The sequence below is a fragment of the Ranitomeya imitator genome, chromosome 2 (genome assembly GCF_032444005.1).
Source record: "Ranitomeya imitator isolate aRanImi1 chromosome 2, aRanImi1.pri, whole genome shotgun sequence".
Taxonomy (NCBI): domain Eukaryota; kingdom Metazoa; phylum Chordata; class Amphibia; order Anura; family Dendrobatidae; genus Ranitomeya; species Ranitomeya imitator.
In genome coordinates this window covers 316,359,015-316,378,508 of record NC_091283.1, presented here as the reverse complement: position 1 = coordinate 316,378,508, position 19,494 = coordinate 316,359,015, and the positions used below count along the sequence as shown (strand labels likewise).

The 19,494-nt window shown below is 48.9% G+C and overlaps 1 protein-coding gene across 2 annotated transcripts in view; it reads left to right on the top strand.

Annotated features, from left to right (window-relative positions):
* The window catches only part of LOC138663435 (gastrula zinc finger protein XlCGF66.1-like), a 29,658-nt gene extending 10,459 nt beyond the window's left edge, over positions 1–19,199 (top strand). For both annotated transcript variants that reach the window (XM_069749641.1, XM_069749642.1), the window contains exons 2-7: positions 4,097–4,246; positions 4,376–4,552; positions 4,636–4,759; positions 4,843–4,940; positions 6,045–6,133; positions 18,039–19,199. In XM_069749641.1, coding sequence (XP_069605742.1) covers positions 4,097–4,246; positions 4,376–4,552; positions 4,636–4,759; positions 4,843–4,940; positions 6,045–6,092 — 597 coding nt within the window. In that variant the 3' untranslated portion in view covers positions 6,093–6,133; positions 18,039–19,199. The remainder of the gene's footprint in view (positions 1–4,096; positions 4,247–4,375; positions 4,553–4,635; positions 4,760–4,842; positions 4,941–6,044; positions 6,134–18,038) is intronic.
* Positions 19,200–19,494: the final 295 nt, after the last annotated feature.

Here is a 19,494-nt window from a genome sequence, read left to right as displayed (position 1 = left end):
GGTGCTGGAGGCTCCATTATTCTCTATGTGGAGTACGGCTCTGCGGGTGGAGGTCGGTGCTGGAGGCTCCATTATTCTCTATGTGGAGTGTGGCTCTGCGGTGGAGGTCGGTGCTGGAGGCTCCATTATTCTCTATGTGGAGTGCGGCTCTGCGGGTGGAGGTCGGTGCTGGAGGCTCCATTATTCTCTATGTGGAGTGCGGCTCTGCGGGTGGAGGTCGGTGCTGGAGGCTCCATTATTCTCTATGTGGAGTGTGGCTCTGCGGTGGAGGTCGGTGCTGGAGGCTCCATTATTCTCTATGTGGAGTGTGGCTCTGCGGTGGAGGTCGGTGCTGGAGCCCCCATTATTCTCTATGTGGAGTGCGGCTCTGCGGGTGGAGGTCGGTGCTGGAGGCTCCATTATTCTCTATGTGGAGTGTGGCTCTGCGGTGGAGGTCGGTGCTGGAGGCTCCATTATTCTCTATGTGGAGTGCGGCTCTGCGGGTGGAGGTCGGTGCTGGAGGCTCCATTATTCTCTATGTGGAGTGCGGCTCTGTGGGTGGAGGTCGGTGCTGGAGGTTCCATTATTCTCTATGTGGAGTGTGGCTCTGCGGGTGAAGGTCGGTGCTGGAGGCCCCATTATCCTCTATGTGGAGTGCGGGTGGAGGTCGGTGCTGGAGGCTCCATTATTCTCTATGTGGAGTGCGGCTCTGCGGGTGGAGGTCGGTGCTGGAGGCTCCATTATTCTCTATGTGGAGTGTGGCTCTGCGGGTGAAGGTCGGTGCTGGAGGCCCCATTATCCTCTATGTGGAGTGCGGGTGGAGGTCGGTGCTGGAGGCTCCATTATTCTCTATGTGGAGTGCGGCTCTGCGGGTGGAGGTCGGTGCTGGAGGCTCCATTATTCTCTATGTGGAGTGCGGCTCTGCGGGTGGAGGTCGGTGCTGGAGGCTCCATTATTCTCTATGTGGAGTGTGGCTCTGCGGGTGAAGGTCGGTGCTGGAGGCCCCATTATCCTCTATGTGGAGTGCGGGTGGAGGTCGGTGCTGGAGGCTCCATTATTCTCTATGTGGAGTGCGGCTCTGTGGGTGGAGGTCGGTGCTGGGGGCTCCATTATTCTCTATGTGGAGTGCGGCTCTGCGGGTGGAGGTCGGTGCTGGAGGCTCCATTATTCTCTATGTGGAGTGCGGCTCTGCGGGTGGAGGCCGGTGCTGGAGGCTTCATTATTCTCTATGTGGAGTGCGGCTCTGTGGGTGGAGGTCGGTGCTGGAGGCTCCATTATTCTCTATGTGGAGTGCGGCTCTGCGGGTGGAGGTCGGTGCTGGAGGCTCCATTATTCTCTATGTGGAGTGTGGCTCTGCGGTGGAGGTCGGTGCTGGAGGCTCCATTATTCTCTATGTGGAGTGCGGCTCTGCGGGTGGAGGTCGGTGCTGGAGGCTCCATTATTCTCTATGTGGAGTGCGGCTCTGCGGGTGGAGGTCGGTGCTGGAGGCTCCATTATTCTCTATGTGGAGTGCGGCTCTGCGGGTGGAGGTCGGTGCTGGAGGCTCCATTATTCTCTATGTGGAGTGCGGCTCTGCGGTGGAGGGCGGTGCTGGAGGCTCCATTATTCTCTATGTGGAGTGCGGCTCTGCGGGTGGAGGTCGGTGCTGGAGGCTCCATTATTCTCTATGTGGAGTGCGGGTGGAGGTCGGTGCTGGAGGCTCCATTATTCTCTATGTGGAGTCCGGCTCTGCGGGTGGAGGTCGGTGCTGGAGGCTCCATTATTCTCTATGTGGAGTGTGGCTCTGCGGTGGAGGTCGGTGCTGGAGGCTCCATTATTCTCTATGTGGAGTGTGGCTCTGCGGGTGGAGGTCGGTGCTGGAGGCTCCATTATTCTCTATGTGGAGTGCGGCTCTGCGGGTGGAGGTCGGTGCTGGAGGCTCCATTATTCTCTATGTGGAGTGCGGCTCTGTGGGTGGAGGTCGGTGCTGGAGGCTCCATTATTCTCTATGTGGAGTGCGGCTCTGTGGTGGAGGTCGGTGCTGGAGGCTCCATTATTCTCTATGTGGAGTGCGGCTCTGCGGGTGGAGGTCGGTGCTGGAGGCTCCATTATTCTCTATGTGGAGTGCGGCTCTGTGGGTGGAGGTCGGTGCTGGAGGCTCCATTATTCTCTATGTGGAGTGCGGCTCTGTGGTGGAGGTCGGTGCTGGAGGCTCCATTATTCTCTATGTGGAGTGCGGCTCTGTGGTGGAGGTCGGTGCTGGAGGCTCCATTATTCTCTATGTGGAGTGCGGCTCTGCGGGTGGAGGTCGGTGCTGGAGGCTCCATTATTCTCTATGTGGAGTGCGGCTCTGCGGGTGGAGGTCGGTGCTGGAGGCTCCATTATCCTCTATGTGGAGTGTGGGTGGAGGTCGGTGCTGGAGGCTCCATTATTCTCTATGTGGAGTGCGGCTCTGCGGGTGGAGGTCGGTGCTGGAGGCTCCATTATTCTCTATGTGGAGTGCGGCTCTGCAGGTGGAGGTCGGTGCTGGAGGCTCCATTATTCTCTATGTGGAGTGTGGCTCTGCGGGTGGAGGTCGGTGCTGGAGGCTCCATTATTCTCTATGTGGAGTGCGGCTCTGCAGGTGGAGGTCGGTGCTGGAGGCTCCATTATTCTCTATGTGGAGTGCGGCTCTGCTGGTGGAGGTCGGTGCTGGAGGCTCCATTATTCTCTATGTGGAGTGCGGCTCTGTGGGTGGAGGTCGGTGCTGGAGGCCCCATTATTCTCTATGTGGAGTGCGGCTCTGTGGGTGGAGGTCGGTGCTGGAGGCTCCATTATTCTCTATGTGGAGTGTGGCTCTGCGGTGGAGGTCGGTGCTGGAGGCTCCATTATTCTCTATGAGGAGTGCGGCTCTGCGGGTGGAGGTCGGTGCTGGAGGCTCCATTATTCTCTATGTGGAGTGTGGCTCTGCGGGTGGAGGTCGGTGCTGGAGGCTCCATTATTCTCTATGTGGTGTCCTGTGGCTCTGCGGGTGGAGGTAGGTGCTGGAGGCTCCATTATTCTCTATGTGGAGTGCGGCTCTGCGGGTGGAGGTCGGTGCTGGAGGCTCCATTATTCTCTATGTGGAGTGCGGCTCTGCGGGTGGAGGTCGGTGCTGGAGGCTCCATTATTCTCTATGTGGAGTGCGGCTCTGTGGTGGAGGTCGGTGCTGGAGGCTCCATTATTCTCTATGTGGAGTGCGGCTCTGCGGGTGGAGGTCGGTGCTGGAGGCTCCATTATTCTCTATGTGGAGTGCGGCTCTGCGGGTGGAGGTCGGTGCTGGAGGCTCCATTATCCTCTATGTGGAGTGTGGGTGGAGGTCGGTGCTGGAGGCTCCATTATTCTCTATGTGGAGTGCGGCTCTGCGGGTGGAGGTCGGTGCTGGCGGCTCCATTATTCTCTATGTGGACTGCGGCTCTGCTGGTGGAGGTCGGTGCTGGAGGCTCCATTATTCTCTATGTGGAGTGTGGCTCTGCGGGTGGAGGTCGGTGCTGGAGGCTCCATTATTCTCTATGTGGAGTGCGGCTCTGCAGGTGGAGGTCGGTGCTGGAGGCTCCATTATTCTCTATGTGGAGTGTGGCTCTGCGGGTGGAGGTCGGTGCTGGAGGCTCCATTATTCTCTATGTGGAGTGCGGCTCTGCGGGTGGAGGTCGGTGCTGGAGGCTCCATTATCCTCTATGTGGAGTGTGGGTGGAGGTCGGTGCTGGAGGCCCCATTATTCTCTATGTGGAGTGTGGCTCTGCGGGTGGAGGTCGGTGCTGGAGGCTCCATTATTCTCTATGTGGAGTGTGGCTCTGCGGGTGGAGGTCGGTGCTGGAGGCTCCATTATTCTCTATGTGGAGTGCGGCTCTGCGGGTGGAGGTCGGTGCTGGAGGCTCCATTATTCTCTATGTGGAGTGCGGCTCTGCGGGTGGAGGTCGGTGCTGGAGGCTCCATTATTCTCTATGTGGAGTGCGGCTCTGCGGGTGGAGGTCGGTGCTGGAGGTTCTAGATGTAAAGAAGAAAACTAAATACTGTATAATAATAAATCTCCTCATATGTTTCCCTTATTCTCTCCAGTAATTGTATTATTACACAGGATTTTTATGATGTTACATCGGCTCATCTTCTTCTCATTCAGGTCTCTACAATATCGGATCCTCTCAGTGAAGATCTTCTATATAAGAGAATTTTCCTGATTTACCCATCAGAGATGGATATGGACAGAGACAAGATGGGGGAGAGGATATTACACCTCACCCTAGAGATCCTCTTCCACCTTACCGGAGAGGTGAGAGATTCTGATGACGTCACATTACATCATTCTTATCTATGGGAATAACAGATGGACAGAACTGGAGAGGTGAGGACTCTGGAAATGTCTGTAGTGAGATTTATTAATGTGTCTCTCCATAACCAGGATTATATAGTAGTGAAGAAGACCTCTAGTGAGCGCTGTCAGGACCCTGTGTCTGAGGGATGGGGAAGACCCCTGAGCCCAATCACGGGGCCTCCACCTCACCTGATACATGAGGACTTCAATGACCAGAAGATCCTAGAACTCACCTACAAGATGATTGAGCTGCTGTCTGGAGAGGTGACACTGCTGGGAATGCTGGGACATTATACAGTAACACTATGAAGGGATCGGGGGGATGACGGTATCATTATATGTGTCAGGTTCCTATAAGGTGTCAGGATGTCGCCGTCTATTTCTCCATGGAGGAGTGGGAGTATTTAGAAGGACACAAAGATCTGTACAAGGACGTCATGATGGAGGTTCCCCAGCCCCTCACATCACCAGGTAATAGACAGGACTAAATACACACGGCCTATAATTATCTGTATGTAGAGAATGAATTCAGTCCCTGTATGTGTTTCCTCCAGATCTATCCAGTAGGAGGACAACACCCGAGAGATGTCCCCGTCCTCTTCTTCCACAGGACTGTAAACAAGAAGATCCCAATGTTCCTCAGGATCATCAGGTAGATGGAGAGAAGGTGTCATGAGATCTCTCCTATGATGTGTAGACATCTGTGAAGGTCTTGTGCTCAGTCTTGTTTTATTCACCAGTATTATATGTTTTATACTTGTGTAATGAGAACGGTGGAGATGGCAGGCAGGGCAGCCACCAGGAGTTTCGGTGTCCCATACTGGCAAAACGTTTGGGCCTCTGCCCAGGCTACACCCTCCCCAGCTCCGCCTCCAGCTCTTGAACCTTCCACAGTCCCACTGCCCACTCATAGAAACACTCTGCATCTTTCATCTGTATAATGCATCCCATAGTCATAAATAGTTGAATAATACATCCCCTTAGGAGTATAATGTACCTCTATAGTACTATAATGCACCTCATAGTATAATGCACCCCCATAGTAGTATAATGTACCCCCATAATAGTATAATGTACCCCCATAGTAGTATAATGCACCCCCATAGTAGTATAATGCACCCCCATAGTAGTATAATGCACCCCCATAATAGTATAATGCACCCCCATAATAGTATAATGCACCCCCATAGTAGTATAATGCACCCCCATAGTAGTATAATGCACCCCCATAGTAGTATAATGCACCCCCATAATAGTATAATGCACCTCATTGTATAATGCCCTCCCATAGTGGTATGATGCACTTCATGGTATAATGCACCCCCATAATAGTATAATGCACCCCCATACTAGTATAATGCAGCATCATACTGCAGCTTTACAAAAAAAAAGTTTATCCTGACCTGGCTGAGGTCCAGCGGTGTCCTCCACCTGATACATCTGAGGCGTGTACCATCATATGTGAGTGTCATTATACGCCGGCAATGTGCCCTCTGACATCAGCTGCCAGCTTGTGATCTACCGCAAGGCAACAGATTTTAACTTGCCGTGCGTCTGATGATGCATGATCAGTTGAGCCGCTGGGGCCCGTAGAGGAGAGGCGTCCTGCTGCGGGCCCCCTCTGCTTGCCAGGCCCTATTCGCCAGTAACGGCTATAATGCTCTGATGGCGGAACTGATGGCAGGATTATAGCTGATCATAGATGTGACTATCTTTTCTATTCATCTGTCTGTGACTTTTACAATATTTGCTTCAGGGTGAAGATCTGACCCATATTAATACTACAGAGACATGTGAGGGGTGATGAGTGGTGTAAAGAGGAGATTCCCACATATGACTACCCAGGTAAGTAGTATCCACTAAATGTAGAGAAGTCACAGATTCTTCTCAGTCACCGGCTGTGGCTGCTTTATCGGTTGTATAGCCCGGTTGTATCACAATCGGGTGTTCACCATTTTGCCTCTAGACCTCAACATTCTCCTCCATCCAAACTTTGACACATCAGCTCTAAACTGTTATAAAAAAAGTATTTGAATGTCTAATATTTCTTCTTGAAACTGATCTGACATCTACCATTGGTCCTTATAATAGTTTAGCTTGAAAGAGCCACTGAGCCCCATACTCTAATTACCCCAGAGAGGTTTCACCACTAGTTACTCATTTATTACTGACTAGATGGTGGCTGTTAATATATTGCACAGCCACGTAATATATTGCACAGCCACGTAGTATATAGCACAGAGACGTAGTATTTAACACTGCCCACGCAGTATATAACACAGGCCACGTATTATAGAGCACAACGATGTAGTATATTGCCCAGCCACGTAATATATACCACAGCCAGTATATAGCACAGCCCATATAGTATATAGCACAGAGATGTAGTATATAATGCAGCCCACGTAGTATATAGCAGAGGTCCCCAACTCCAGTCCTCAAGGCCCACCAACAGGTCATGTTTTCAGGATTTCCTTAGTCTTGCCCAGGTAATAATTGCATCACCTGTGCAATGCAAAGGAAATCCTGAAAACATGACCTGTTGGTGGGCCTTGAGGACTGGAGTTGGGGACCTCTGGTATATAGCAATGTGGGCACCATATCCCTGTTAAAAAAAGAATTAAAATAAAAAATAGTTATATACTCACCTTCTGTTGGCCCCCGGATCCAGGCGAGGCCTTTGCCGATGCTCCTCGTGACGCTCCGGTCCCAAGAGTGCATTGCGGTCTTGCGAGATGATGACGTAGCGGTGTGGTGAGACCGCTACGTCATCACCTCACGAGACCGCAATGCATGGACCAGTCACAGAAGCGTCCGGAGGAGCGGGAAAGGCGCCGGAATGTGAGTATATAATGATTTTTTTTTTATTATTATTTTTTTTAACATTAGATCTTCTTACTATTGATGCTGCATAGGTAGCATCAATAGTAAAAAGTTGGTCACACAGGGTTAATAGCAGCGTTAACGGAGTGCGTTACACCGCGGCATAATGCGGTGTAACGCTGCCATTAACCCTGTGTGAGCGCTGACTGGAGGGGAGTATGGAGCCGGCACTGACGTCTGGGGAGTAGGGAGGGACTAATTCTCAGCCGGACTGTGCCTGGCGGCCGCAACCAATCAGCGACGCAGGATTTCCGGGACAGACAGACGGAAGTGACTGTTGAGTTTGATCATTTCAGTAGATGTGTTATTGTCTTTAGTCACAGTTTTTGACTACAGTAGTTACTGCTCAAATCCTTTGACTTAACCACTTCCCACAGTCCTTTTTTGTTCCTAATCGGGACCCAATTTTTCGAACCTGATGTGTGTCACTTTGCAGTGATAACTTTGGAATTTTTCACAAAGGATAATAGGAAACAAATGGACCTTACAAATTATTTTCCAACTTCTCTTGAATCTGACAGTACCCTATATACAATTGTACACTACTGTCTGGGCACATGGCAGGGTTAAGAAGCTATTTAGCTATTTGACTGCAGATCTTGCAGAAATAGTTTGCAGATACGATGCATTGGGGGCACTGTTCGTGGTCACCTGGCAGCTCAAAAGATGGCCACCATGAACAGACTTGGCGCTATCTACTTCATTTTACAGATCCCAGGGATTGCCTTGTTCACTTACTTTAACCCTTCTACTTGGGTCTGATCTTAGACAGAGACCCCTAGGCTTTGGCCATGGTGTTCCCTTCTGTTATGTGATGCGAGATGTAGCAAGAATAGTCAGGTAATCGGGTCAGTGCTAGGAGAGCAGAGAAAATACAAAATCAGAAGACACAAGAGTAGTCAGTAAGTCTACGTTCACATTTGCGGTGTGCGCCGCAGCGTCGTCGCCACAACGCAAACAAAAACGCAGCAAAACGCAGCGTTTTTTTGAAACGCAGTTGCGTTTTGACCAAAAAACGCAGCGTTTTTCGACGCATGCGTTTTTTGTGCAGTGAGTCATTCTTCATCCCCCCCCCCCCAAAAAAAAAATTGTCTACACAATAGATAAGGACCACCAATGGCTAGAAGAGGGTTGGTGTTATGTAATTGTGTATATACCCTGGCAGAGATGAATTCCTCCCATTTTGCTGGTATTCATGATGGAGCGTTTACAGGTTTGGAAAGCAGATTCTCCTCTCTGTCTTGTCTTGTGTGATGCCTTGTGAAAGACAATGCCAAACCCCTTTTTTATATATATATATATATATATATATATATATATATATATATATAAGTTTTTTTTTTTTTAGTGTCTAAACAATGTTTTGCATTTTTTATTGGAAAACGCATGCGTCGTACAACGCAAGTACTTGCGTCGTCTGCGTTGTCAATACAAGTCAATGGGGGAAAAGGCACATCAACGACGCAAACACGACGCATGCGTTTTTTAAAAGGTCGGCGCCGCCCGAAAAATGCAACATGTTGCGTTTGCCGCGCCCTGACAGGTGCGCCCTAACGCCGCATGCGGCGTACAACGCACCAAAACGCATTACAACGCATGTACATGCGGCCCCATGCGGCGCCAATGTTAAAGATAGGGCCGCACGACGCATGCGTTTTGTTGCGGCGGCGACGCTGCGGCGCACACCGCAAATGTGAACGTAGCCTAAGCTAGCCGAGGTCACAACATTAAACAAACAAGCCAGGAGAGGAGCACAGAGGAATTAACCAGAGGAGAAGGCTGTATCTGACAGCTTCCAGCAATATGCTTCCAGCTTTAGGAGGGTGTGGTGCTTTCAAACTGGCTGGAGCAGGGAGCTGGATAACACGTATCCATACTGCGAGACTGGATGGTACTACAAATCCCAGGCACCCTAATCTCAGTGGCAGGGCAGAGCATGGGTCGCCCAGAGCTTCTGGTTTCGATGTCTCCTCCATTACTAGTGCCGCCTGTAGAATGAATAAGGTTGTGCCTGGTAACAGAACCAAACATCACATGAGCGGATCCCAGAGGAGATCAGGGGTGGATTAAGGGTAGCCAGGGCCCCGGGCTGTTCACACACACTGGGCCCCCCCCCCCGGTCATGTGACGGGGGTCACGAGACGGGGGTCATGATATACCCGAACCAGATTATTCCAGAAAAATGGCCGGGCCCTACTCTACTGTAACCTATTAAATATTTGTTAAAATCTGCAATACAATTTAGGTATATCTTGACCAATAATATCACATACAAGGAACAAATACAACCGCACCGTGACCAGACCACAAATTACAACCACAGTGATCGAATAATATCACATACAAGGAACAAATACCACCGCGCCATGACCAGACCACAAATTACAACCACAGTGATCGAATAATATCACATACAAGGAACAAATACCACCGCACCATGTCAAGACCACATATTACCACTTGGTGACCAAATAGCACATACAAGGGACAAATACCACAACACCATTTCCAGACCACATATTATCACCACATAGTGACTGAGTACCACAATACTGATCAATAATAAAAAAACAAAAAACACAATACTATCACCATAAGTGCCAGTATTCACAGGAGATCTGTACTTAGTATGCAGTGTCTGTGTAGAGGTAATACAGAGATCACTGGTGGTATTATACACAGGAGCTCTGTATATAGTATACAGTGTATAGTGTCAGTGTATAGGCAACACTGACTCACCAGTGACGTCTCTAGGTGAAGTCCTTCGTCTTTCATCCAGCACAGACCGACATCATTTCTTCCAGCCAGGACTCGTTTCTGCAGGAAATAACACAGTTATCTCAAGCTCCACTTGCAGAACACATTACTTAATTTTTCACAGCTTCTACATTACACCACATGAAGATAAAAAGGCGATATAGTGTCACTCTGCACAATAACAGGACCGCCCCCCATTTAAAACAGTATACTCAAAAAATAAAATAAATACATCACTGCAGTAATAATATCCCTTAATTAGCCCCTATGGTAATAATATTCCCCACCCTGGCTCCGTTTATCTCATTCCTGGCTCCAGCCATATGTTCTCCCATCCTGCACTCATGAGTATCCATTCTACACCATATGATCTCCCCATCCTGCCCCATCTGTCTCCATCGTATCCATCCTGCCCCATGATCCAATCCTGCCCCATGATCCAATCCTGCCCCATGTCTCCAATCATGCCCCGTGTCTACATTCTGCCCATGCCTCCAGTCCTGCCCCCAGTGTGTCCAGCATATTACCCCCAGACAGTGTGTCCAGCAATCTGCCCCAGTATGTCCAGCATATTGCCCCCAGACAGTGTGTCCAGCATATTACCACCAGTGTGTCCAGCAATCTGGCCCAGTGTCTCCAGCATTGCCCCAGTGTGTCCAGCAATCATCTGCCCCAGTGTATCCAGCATTGCCCCAGTGTGTCCAGCAATCATCTGCCCCAGTGTCTCCAGCAATCTGCCCCCAGTGTCTCCAGCAATCTGCCCCCAGTGTCTCCAGCAATCTGCCCCCAGTGTCTCCAGCAATCTGCCCCCAGTGTCTCCAGCAATCTGCCCCCAGTGTCTCCAGCAATCTGCCCCCAGTGTCTCCAGCAATCTGCCCCCAGTGTGTCCTCCAATCTGCCCCACTGTCTCCAGCATTGCCCCCAGTGTGTCCTCCAATCTGCCCCACTGTCTCCAGCATTCTGCCCCACTGTCTCCAGCAATCTGCCCCACTGTCTCCAGCAATCTGCCCCACTGTGTCCTCCAGCATTGCCCCCCCAGTATGTCCTCCAATCTGCCTCACTGTCTCTAGCATTGCCCCCAGTGTGTCCTCCAATCTACCCCAGTGTCTCCAGCATTGCCCCCCCAGTGTGTCCTCCAATCTGCCTCACTGTCTCCAGCATTCTGCCCCACTGTCTCCAGCAATCTGCCCCACTGTCTCCAGCATTTCCCTTAGTGTGTCCTCCAATCTGCCCCAGTGTCTCCAGCATTGCCCCACAGTGTGTCCTCCAGCATTGCCCCCCAGTATGTCCACCGATAACTGATCCAAAAAAAACAAACAAAAAAAAAAAAACAAGCAGTCTCCTCACCTGTCCGCGTTCCAGGCGGCGAGCTCCCTGCAGCAGCGCACACTCGCCGGCGACTGACAATGATGTCAGACGCCGGCGACGTGTGCGCTGAGGCCGACATCAGCTGCCAGCCTCCAATTGGCTGGCGGCTGTTGTTGTTAACTATTGACGTGCGGGCGCGCGCCCGCACATCAATAGGAAGCCGCCGCAGCGCCGGAAGGGGCCCGGTGAGCAGATGAGAAGGGGCCCAATGCGGGCCCCCTCTCTCTGCCCACCGGGTCCGGGGGCACATAAACGCCGCCCGGCGGGCAGTCACAGACGATTATCAGAGGGTTAATCTGCGGTAGCCCAGGGCCCCCCCAGACCACTGGGCCCTGGGCTACCGCCCATATTGACCCTCTGATAATCCGCCCCTGGAGGAGATAGAATATACCATATGCAGAAGCCCTAATATGAGAAAATGGCAGAAAACCAGAGCAGTAGAAATCCCCATAAATTGACTTCATTTTGGAAATTATAACCCTCAGGGGATTAATGTATTGTAGTAGTGACTATGTTCACCCCAGAGCCACTTTCCAAAAATTAGCACGCAGTGGATTTTGGAGAGTGAAAACTGCAAATATGCCATTTTATTACCCAACACACAGTGCCCAGATTGTGGTCCAGGAGACACACATTGTAAATTAAGTGGGTTCTTATCACTATAGTAATGCCAAATACATTATTATTTATTATCATTATTCATTTTTATAGCGCCATTTATTCCATGGCGCTTTACACGTGCTCTATACATGGATGCTAAATGTGGTTTGGGCACACTGCAAGGCTCAGAAGCGAGGGGAAAATTTGACTTTGGGAGAGCGGATATTGCTGGATTGGTGTATGGAAGCCATGGTGCTTTTCAAGAGCCTTTGAGCCACTTGTAATGTAGAAACCTGTTTTTACTCGGACTCCCATGACAGCACGACGAGAGAGGGGATCCGCCCATCAGGAACAGGAAACCTACAGATAAAAAAGGGCGGCACCTCTCTCTTGCCTCAGTTGGTTTCCAGTTCATGAGGGGACGGGTGCCTACAGGAGGAGCCCAGGCCGGCCGGCCGAATACGGTAGCGGGGGGGTCTCCTACCTCGGCCGGTGCGGAGATCCCTGGAGACGCCACGGTGGTCCTTGCTGGATTGCACGCGGTGGCGTTCGCAGCAGGGAGCGGAGTCCGGAGGATTTCCTGCCTCCATCAGCGTCGGCGCAGGTAAGTATCTCCCATTGGTGGCGCAGCGGTACGGCGTGGTTGCGGGTGCCGGGGTCAGGTCTGTGTGGGTGAGCTCCCGGAGCGCTGCGATCCATCCCCGGCGTCCTGCACCGCTCTCAGCGCGTGCTGGAGCGTTTCCGGGTGCAGTGACGTGGGGGGCGGAGTTAGTAGCCGCTTCCGGGTCGCCGGACGTCTGCGCATGCGCGGTCGATCCAAGATGGCGGCGCCCATCGCATCCTGAACGCCGGTTTGTCTGCAAGTCCTCCTGCCCTCCCTGCTGTGTCCTGGGCCAATAGGGACAGCGCTGGCCCATCTGCTGACCGGATCCAAGGGGGATTTAAGCAGGTGATGATGTTAGAACCCTGCTTTTGGTCGCAATTCGTCATGGAGAGTGGTGGTGAGCAGCAGCAGCTGCCAGACGAGGTGCGTCAGAAGCCCAAGCAGAAAGACAGAGGCGACCAGCCCAGTCGTAAAAGCTCATCCGAGCAGGGATCCAGAGCTTCGACTCGGAAAGAACCCCCTCGTATTCCGGTACTTTACTTTGGCGCACGGGTAAGTGATCTACGTGAAAGTTCACTCTGTGACGCGGGCCCCTTATACTTTATCTTTCCAGGGGAAGAAGAGTACGGACAAATCAAAACATAAGGAGTGTGCCCTCTGTGGAGTCCCCTTACCTGATTCTTGTTCTAAAAAGTTATGTGCCCCCTGTATACAACAGACTGTGAGGTCTACAGGAGTGGTTGGGTGGAAGTGACTTTAGGTCAGATAGTAGTTATCACCTATATTGTCCTCCCCTAGGTAGCGGAAGAGTCTGTGAGTGCGGCAAACCTAAAGGAAATGATCCGGCTGGAAGTAAGGGAATCACTACAGTCCCTATCCCAAGCGGAAGGCTCGAAACATAGGACCCCCCTGGACTCTAATTCTTCAGAGGAAGAAAGAGAGGAAAGTGCCTATCTCTCTAGTCCTTTCTCCTCTTCATCGGATGAGGAGTCTGGACGATTCTGTCTGCCCCTGGATAGGATAGACAAAGTAGTCAAATCAGTTAGAGGCACGATGGGTATAGAGGAACCCAAATCACAGCCCTCAAAACAGGAGTTGATGTTTAGCGGATTGGATCGTAAAAAACATAGATCTTTTCCGGTAAACGAAAAGATCCAGGACTTGATCCTCCGAGAATGGAAAAAAACGGAAAAAAAGGGTGCCTTACCGCCAGCATTAAAACGCAGGTATCCCTTTGATGATCCGGTTGTGGATACGTGGGATAAAGCCCCTAAGTTGGATGCGGCAGTAGCAAAAGCGTCAAAGAAAGCCTCATTACCTTTTGAGGATATGGGGACCCTCAAAGATCCTCTGGACAGGAAGGGAGATGGCGGCTGGATCTCTCAGACCAGCCGTGGCCGCAACATGTACAGCCAGGTCATTAATGGTCTGGCTAGATCAGTTAGAGTCCCAGCTTAAGGACGGTGCGTCCAGAGATACTATTCTGAAGGCTCTACCAACAATTCAGAATGCTGCGGCTTTCCTATCGGACGCATCTGGGGACTCAGTCAGAATGGCGGCTAGAGCGGCAGGACTCTCTAACGCAGCTCGCAGGGCTTTATGGTTAAAATGCTGGTCAGGTGACATTCAGTCCAGAACTAAACTCTGCACCATTCCGTGTAAAGGACAATATCTCTTTGGTCCAACTCTGGATGAGTTACTGGAAAAGGCAGGGGATGACAAAAAGAAGTTTCCCAATCTGTATTCAGCATCCTACCGCCGACCCTTCAATAGAAGGCGGTTTGGTCGCGGGAAGAAACGCGGGTCCTCTCCCTCTAGAGAGAGTTTTAGATGGGAAGATAGACGCGGAAGAGGTACGGGCTACATGTTTCGCCGTTCCTCAAAAGATCAGAAAAAAACGGACCAATGACTAGCGATCCCTGTGGGGGGTAGACTGTCAGCGTTCTCCTCAGCATGGTTTGACATTACGAACAGTAAATGGGTCAGAGGCATTATAACAAAAGGTCTAAGACTGGACTTCGATCACTGGCCTCGAGAAAAATTTAAGTTAACCCCTTTACGTTCCTCCCCCCCCCTTGAACAAGCAGCTCTAGAAGCAGAGGTTATGAACTTATGCTCCAAAAATGTTTTGATTGAAATCCCAGAATCAGAAAGAGGGAGGGGATTTTACTCTCCTCTTTTTCTGATCAAGAAGCCAGACAGATCGTTTAGAACGATCATAAATCTCAAATGTCTTAATGAGTTCCTGGTCAATTAATCTTTCAAAATGGAAACAATTAATTCAGCAATAAAAATGTTGTTTAACCACTGCTTCATGGTAGTTGTAGATCTAAAGGATGCATACTATCATGTTCCAATACATGAAGACTTCCAGAGGTTCCTGAGAGTAGCTGTGTCAATGGGGGGACAGATTCGCCATTTCCAGTACAGAGCTCTTCCCTTTGGCTTATCAGCGGCTCCTAGGGTGTTTACAAAGCTAGTGGCCGAAGTCATGGCGCACTTACGAGAGTCTGACATCCTGATTATTCCCTACTTGGATGATTTCCTTATAGTAGGGAGTTCAGCAGACCATTACCTTTCTCAACTAGAAACAGGCACACCCAAACTTGAGCGTCTGGAGTGGATCGTAAATTATGAAAAATCCCGTTTACAGCCCAAAAAAATACAAAGTTTCTTAGGACTGTTGTTAAATTCAGAATCCCAACAGTGTTGTCTTCCTCCCGACAAATTGTTACACATCCAGCAGCAGGTGTCTAAGGCAATTGATAAACCATCCATGACCCTTAGGCAGGCTATGTCACTATTAGGATCTCTAACCTCTTGCATTCCCGCTGTCCGTTGGGCCCAATTTCACACCAGACCTTTACAAACCGAGGTGCTGGTTAATGATAGAGTTTTACATGGGTCCTTGCAGAGCCAGATTACTTTGGGACCAAAAGCTCTTACATCTCTTAAGTGGTGGCTAAACAATGAAAATTTATCGGCGGGAGTTTCCTGGGTGACACAGGTAACACGTATTGTAACAGACGCTAGCCCTTCGGGTTGGGGAGCACACATGGAGGACATGATAGTTCAGGGTCTATGGAACCCCCTAACATCAGCCTCCTCCAACCAAAAAGAGTTAATGGCAGTTGAACTTTCAGTTAAAAAATTCCTCATATATCTGCAGGGTCATCATGTCAAGATCCTCTCGGACAACCAGGTGGCGGTCGCATACATAAATCACCAGGGTGGAACTCATTCCGAATCACTGATGAGAGTGGCGGATCGTCTGTTCCAAACAGCGGAAAATCATTTCTTATTTTTAACCGCTCTACATATAAGAGGAAAAGAAAATGTCAAAGCGGACTTTCTAAGCCGCAACACCTTAAGGCAAGGGGAGTGGTCTCTAAACATTCTCGTGTTCGACCAGATTGTCCACAAATGGGGACATCCAGAGGTAGATTTATTTGCCACCAGGGACAACCGAAAGACAATAAAATTCTGTTCCCTAAATCCCAGGGAGAATCCTCTGGCGGTAGACGCCTTTCTTATCAATTGGGATTTTCGGCTGGCTTATGCGTTCCCACCCGCTAGGCCTGATACCCCTGGTAATCAGGAAGATAAGAGAAGATCGAGCCAGAGTTATATTGATTGCCCCATTCTGGCCCAGAAGGGCCTGGTTCACTTGGCTCAGGATCATGTCAGTGGAGGACCCCTGGGTACTTCCGGAGATTCCAGATTTGCTCTACCAGGGTCCGATCAGCCATCCGCAAGTAAAGAATCTCCATTTAACGGCATGGAGTTTGAGAGGGCGTTACTAAAAAACAAAGGGTTCTCCCCGAATTTGAGACCCTTATGAAAAGTAGGAAGCAGATAACCACAACAATCTATGCTAGAACCTGGCGGAAGTTTCTGGCCTCTTCTGATTTTAATTTAGAAGAGGGAATACCTATAAAACAAATCTTAGAATTCCTGCAAAGAGGCTTAGAGCTAGATCTATCCACTAGTACTCTAAGGGTACAGGTCTCGGCCCTAGGGGCCCTATTTTCCTGTAACATCGCCAATAATTATTGGATCTCAAGGTTCATTAAAGCATCTGGTAGAACTAGACCCATACATAAAGATAGATCTATGCCTTGGGATCTCAACCTAGTCCTGTCAGCATTGACTAGGGAGCCGTTTGAACCATTTACAATCAGCTTCAATTAAGGCCTTATCCCTTAAAACAGCATTTCTGGTAGCAATTACATCTGCCCGTAGAGTGGGAGACATACAAGCTCTCTCCAGGCTTTCCCCTTATACAGAGTTTCTGCCGGATAGGGTAGTCCTCAGACCGGACCCGGCCTATTTACCAAAGGTGTCATCACGGTTTCACAGGTCACAGGAGATCGTTTTACCATCCTTCCTTCCCAATCCTTCCAACCCTAAAGAAGAACTACTCCATACATTAGATGTTAGGAGATGCCTGCTAGAATACATCTCTGTTACCGATACGTGGAAGAAAGATAATGCGTTATTTTTATCTTTCCAAAATCCTAGAAAGGGACTCAGGGTATCAAAGTACACACTAGCAAAGTGGATTAGGGAGGCTATCTCTTTGGCTTATACTGCAGGTGGGGTCCGGCTCCGCAGAATCTGAGGGCGCATTCCACCAGGGCCATGGCTACATCCTGGGCGGAAAAATCTGGAGTATCAATCGACCAGATATGTAAGGCGGCCACATGGTCATCCCCGTCCACCTTCTTTAAACACTATAGGTTGGATTTGGGGGCTTCCTCTGATCTCACATTCGGGTTAAGGGTGCTACAGGCCATAGTCCTTCCCTAAGGTACCTTACATCTCTGTAATTCTCTCGTCGTGCTGTCATGGGAGTCCGAGTAAAGCATTAAGCTACTTACTGGTAGCGGCATTTCTCGGAGGCCCATGACAGCACCCTTAGTTCCCTCCCTATTCACGTGGGAGTTGCACTTCCTATAAATGTATATATCTCACATATGATACCCAGTTCCAATATATGGCTGAAATTTTGTATATAATCTGTATATAGTGTATATTTTTGTGTGCCACTAACCGCGGTTGTCCTCTCAAGACTCTGAAGTACAACTGAGGCAAGGGAGAGGTGCCGCCCTTTTGTATCTGTAGGTTTCCTGTTCCTGATGGGCGGATCCCCTCTCTCGTCGTGCTGTCATGGGCCTCCGAGAAATGCCGCTACCAGTAAGTAGCTTAATGCTTTCACTGACAGATGATGGCCCTGAGTGGGGACTTGTTTTTTTGGGAGAAGAGTAGAAGGTTTATTGGTATAATTTTCCTCAACATAACATTGCTTGGTGACTTTTTACTCTATATTTCGGAGGCAGAATGGACAAACAGTTGAACACCACACTCTACTGGTTCATCCTATGAGGTTTTCTATTAGACTGTGAGCTGTCATTGTCTTAGTGAATAATTACATATTCAACATAACTTGTCATGTTATGGACAGTTTACGTACAAATGTTAAAATATGTAAAATTCAAGGAATTTTTTATGAAAACTAATTGGTTTTATTTTTAACAGATGACTGCACCAGGCGATCAGAGGGGCAGCTGACATCTTCAGTTTTTAAATCAGATAATCTTGAGATCCCACAGGATACAATTGAAGTGAATGCCATTACTCCAGATATACCATCAACCCTTCACAGCAAAGATCTATCGTCTGATCTTTTGAAACAGGTCCTGTCTTCTGATTCATTACCGACTACTAAGGAAAATCGAAGTCACAAAACGAGCATTAAAAAACAAATTGGTCCTGAAGTAAAGAAGCCATTTTCACTTTTAGAATATGGAAATCATTTTCCCCTCAAAGAATCTTTTCTTAAGCATCAAAAAATTCACACAGCAGAGAATAGATTTTTTTGTTCCAAGTGTGGGAGATGTTTTAACCAGAAGTGGAATCTTGTTATACACCAAAGAACTCACACAGGGGAGAAGCCTTTTTCATGTTCAGAATGTGGTAAATATTTTACACACAAATCAAATTTTGTTGAGCACCAGAGAACTCACACAGGTGAGCAGTCTTTTTCATTTTCAGAATGTGGGAAATCTTTTAATCGGAAAGCGCATCTTGATAGCCACCAGAGAATCCACACAGGGGAGAAGCCTTTTTCATGTTCAGAATGTGGGAAATATTTTAACCAGAAATCAGATTTGGTTAAGCACCAGAGAACTCACACAGGTGAGAAGCCTTTTTCATGTTCAGAATGTGGGAAATGTTTTAATCAGAAAGCGCATCTTGATAGCCACCAGAGAATCCACACAGGGGAGAAGCCTTTTTCATGTTCAGAATGTGGGAAATATTTTAACCAGAAATCAGATTTGGTTAAGCACCAGAGAACTCACACAGGTGAAAAGCCTTTTTCATGTTCAGAATGTGGGAAATGTTTTATTCAGAAAGTGAATCTTGATAGCCACCAGAGAATCCACACAGGAGAGAAGCCTTTCTCATGTTCAGAATGTGGGAAATGTTTTAACCATAAATCAAATCTTGTTAGTCACCAGAGAACTCACACAGGGGAGAAGCCCTTTTCATGTTCAGAATGTGGGAAATATTTTAATCGGAAATCAGATCTTGTTAGACACCAAAGAATTCACACAGCGGAGAAGCCTTTTTCCTGTTCCTAATGTGGGAAATGTTTTATATGGAATTCAACTCTTTAATAAAACATCAGAGACGTTGCACAGGGGAGAAGCCTTTTTCATATTCAGAATGTTGGAAATATTTAACCAAAAATTGTAACTTCTTAAAACAGTTGTCTTACTACTAGGACAACACCTTGTCATTCCTTATGTTATGTTATGGAAAAAGGCTACCCTAGGCATGTTTTGGAAACAGATTATCAGGGTGCAACTAATAAAAGTAGACAACAGCTACTACACAAGCATGACGTCTCACGGGATGTGATCAGGATCATAGGGACCTATGATCATCAACATCATAAAGTGAGGAAAATCATAAATAGACACTGGGACAT